The sequence below is a fragment of the Histoplasma capsulatum genome, genomic scaffold, assembly GCF_000149585.1.
Source record: "Histoplasma capsulatum NAm1 scaffold_1 genomic scaffold, whole genome shotgun sequence".
Lineage (NCBI taxonomy): Eukaryota > Fungi > Ascomycota > Eurotiomycetes > Onygenales > Ajellomycetaceae > Histoplasma > Histoplasma mississippiense.
In genome coordinates, this window is record NW_001813982.1 from 7,067,267 (window position 1) to 7,070,519 (window position 3,253).

Below are 3,253 nucleotides of genomic sequence, written 5' to 3' on the forward strand. Positions count from 1 at the left end.
CCACATGACATAACCGTAGCCTTTTCAGACCCGGGGGTATGGGCGCTGGGTCGTGCAAACAGTTGACAAAGCCGGGAGCCACAGGTAAAGAGAGGGCATATCAACATTTTCCAGGGCTTATCCTATCCTATCTCCCCTAGAATTGGGATTTTGGCAGCAAACACTTCCAACACAGGGTTAGTTTTTTTGGGGCCCACCACCCCCCCCCCCCACTCCCTCCTAGGAGGACCCTGAAATTGGGCGAAAATTCTTTCTTGGCCTGTCCAGTCAGCATGGCCGGCTGCGAGGGTTTGGGCTTCAGATTAGGTATGGCTCGTGGTATGGAGCGAGCTGATTCCATTTGATTGTCGTGCCCGCCACGGCCCCCCCGTCGTGGTAGTCAACTTGCGGGGGCCAATGATCAGCTGGGTTGATTTCAGGAGGCGTTCAGATGTTCAGGTGTTCATGAGCAATGTGGTAGTGGTGGTGGTGGACACAGCCCAAAAAAAAAAAAAAAAAAAAAAAAAAAAGGGAAAGGAAAAACACAGAGACGGATTAACAGCAACCGACATCATCCTCCATACACACCCACATACGCGGTATACTCAGCCCCGTAACAATCAATAAGCTAGTAGCACCAAATGATTTCGCTAACTCTCAATAGGCGCAGCCCTCTGGAGGAGAATGAAGCGAGCCGTTGGAAATTACCAATATACTCTCCACATACATACAAATACGGGGGGGAACAAATTCAATCGAGGAATCCCCGTGCCCACCAACGACAGCCCCCTTCAAGGAATAAATAAGAAAATAATAAACCTCCAGGAACTTACCATGTTACTGTGCTAGTTATGTGTTGCCCCCCAATGTTGCAGTCTACCCAAGGTGCCATACCCACTACTTGTAAGAGTGGTTGTGAGGTGACGGTGTGACAGACAAACCAAATGCCCTTTCTTGACTTCACTGCTTAACTCCTCACGTATGTGTGTAAGTAAGACTATGCAAAATAGTTTGACTATTTACTCGTAGCTGACCAGTTTCACCAGCCTGCTTTCCATCTGTCGATTTATTATTATTATATTTGCGTTACTCTGTAGTTAATAAGTTTGAGATGTGGGAATGAATTGATATGTCTCTAGGTCAAGTTATTCTACCATATATATATATATATATATATATGAGATAGGACGCAGGCCGCCCTTTAACTAGTTAAGAAGTTCTTCGGTAAAAACAACACCACAATGCACAGTACATGTACTGTACAACTGCTGATTTACTTCTCTCCATGACACAAACAGAATTAACCTAAACCAGTGTGGGCCTCCTCTTTTTTTCCGGTTGTTGTCCCTCCTTGATGAGTGTTAGTAGCTTTTGCTGCTCAGTTGATAATTTTTACATCAATAGCACAAGCGAGTTCTGATTCAGAAGTGAACTAGTTTGCAGAATCATCATCATCATCATCATCATGACTATGAACATATCTTTTGTTGCATGGAGGCGAGCAAATTATTATTTATTGTTATTATTGTTATTGTTGTTGCTGTTGTTATTACTAGATACTAGTCTCCCAATGCATCTTGCATATGTAGAGAATTCTGTTATTCTGCATGCCCAAATTCATATATAAGGAGAGCGCGCAGCAACTCAGCCTTGTGGCGGTATATTACAGGCTGGGAAAGAATCATACTTCCCAAAGAGTCAGTTGGTATATCAATTCATTCACTGATCTGACGGGGAAAAAGGGGCGGTGTTGAATTTTTCATAATTTTTCACTATTGAGAAATACTCGAACATGTTCTTGCTTGGAATGCTGGTTCCGATTCCAAATTCCGATCCTAATTCGGGCTTGACATGCCTCAACTTCTTGAATGGATAGGAGTTCTAAATGTGACTGCCGCTGTTAAAAATGGGGTTCAGTTCTATTGTGTATGCGAGCGAGTATACAAGTATGCAAGTATGCCAGACCGGCATGTAGGTGCTTTCCCGCCGGAGGTTAGGAGGAATATAGATTATTTGTAGATAAAGAAGGAAGACCCAGCTAGTTTTTGAATAAAAACCAGAGGGAATTCGTTGTTGTCCGGGGCATGGGGCTCGAACGGAGAGCCTTTGGATTTTGTTGTCTGTGCTCTAGTCATTGAATGACTGTAGGTACAGCAATGCATTCATTCGTAATCCCTCCCTCTATTCGGCCCAAAAGAAGACCAAATTTAAGGACCTCACACAAAGGAGCGAGCTGATGACTGCTGAAACAAAAAATATTGAAACAAAAACGAGAGAGAGATAATATCACTGTTGGTCATCAGTTGGAAACGAAAGGTAACTAAATACTTAACTATCCAGTAAACAGCTTAAACAACTTCAACATGTAAGTTAGTTAGCGTGAACAGATTCGTTGGTTCGTAACTTAACGACTCATTGGTGCTAATGACGCCATGTCCTGCATGAAATCATCAGCGAACCAGAACAAAAGGTTCGAACCAACTCACAGACAAAGCATGCAGGCAGGTAAAGGCCTCTTGACCAAGGGACTTGGCGGGGGAGCTGTCGGAGTCAAAAGTTTAGTGAGGGAGGAGAGCATAAAAAGGAAAAAGAAACTAGCTCTTTTTCGGTGAGTCTTGTCGAAACAACTTGGCTCGGAGGATTTTTCTTTTCATTTTGTTTTTTGTTTCTAGCATTGCTTTACTTGAAAACGACCCGCTCCAAGACATACCACGGCATTGAGAGAACGAATGCGCCGTCTGGGAAGAGAAGACGGTTAACAAGACAAATAGGAGGAGTCAATTGGATGCAGAATGCGAGGACGGGAGCGGGCGGACTTTGGAATGCGCATGTGCGTCCCGCATAGGCAGTTTGAATTATTTATTATTATTCAAAGCATGATAATACACCCACGATGGGGACGCATGATCCGGAACGGGTATTGGTCATGAAAGCTGCAGCGAGAAGTATGTAGCTGCTTTTGGGATCGGGTAACAGTCGTAGCTTTTGTTTGAGGTGTACGCAGCAGAGAAGATGGGACGGAGATATAAATCAAAGGACCCGTCCATCCAGGGAAGGTCCTCGTCGTCAAAGCAACCTGCATCCCACTGTCCGCAAGGTACTGTGCATGTACTGCACATACATGTAGCTGTAGCTGTGGGTATCTCAGGGTATCTCAGGGTATCCGGGTATCAAGTTAGGTAGAGAGCTACAGCTATGCTGCTGCTGGAAACAAGAAAAAGCTCCAATGGAATGGTAGCAAAAAAAATTGTCGCAAACTCTTTTTCCCCTCCTT

General features: G+C 44.2%; 1 protein-coding gene across 1 annotated transcript; it reads left to right on the top strand.

Moving 5' to 3' along the window:
* Positions 1-1,885: 1,885 nt before the first annotated feature.
* HCAG_02013 (predicted protein) lies at positions 1,886-3,162 on the top strand (the record flags this gene model as incomplete). The annotated part of the gene is made up of 5 exons (XM_001544916.1): positions 1,886-1,950; positions 2,320-2,344; positions 2,481-2,587; positions 2,751-2,809; positions 2,984-3,162. 5 exons carry the CDS (start codon positions 1,886-1,888, stop codon positions 3,160-3,162), a joined length of 435 nt encoding a protein of 144 aa, XP_001544966.1.
* Positions 3,163-3,253: the final 91 nt, after the last annotated feature.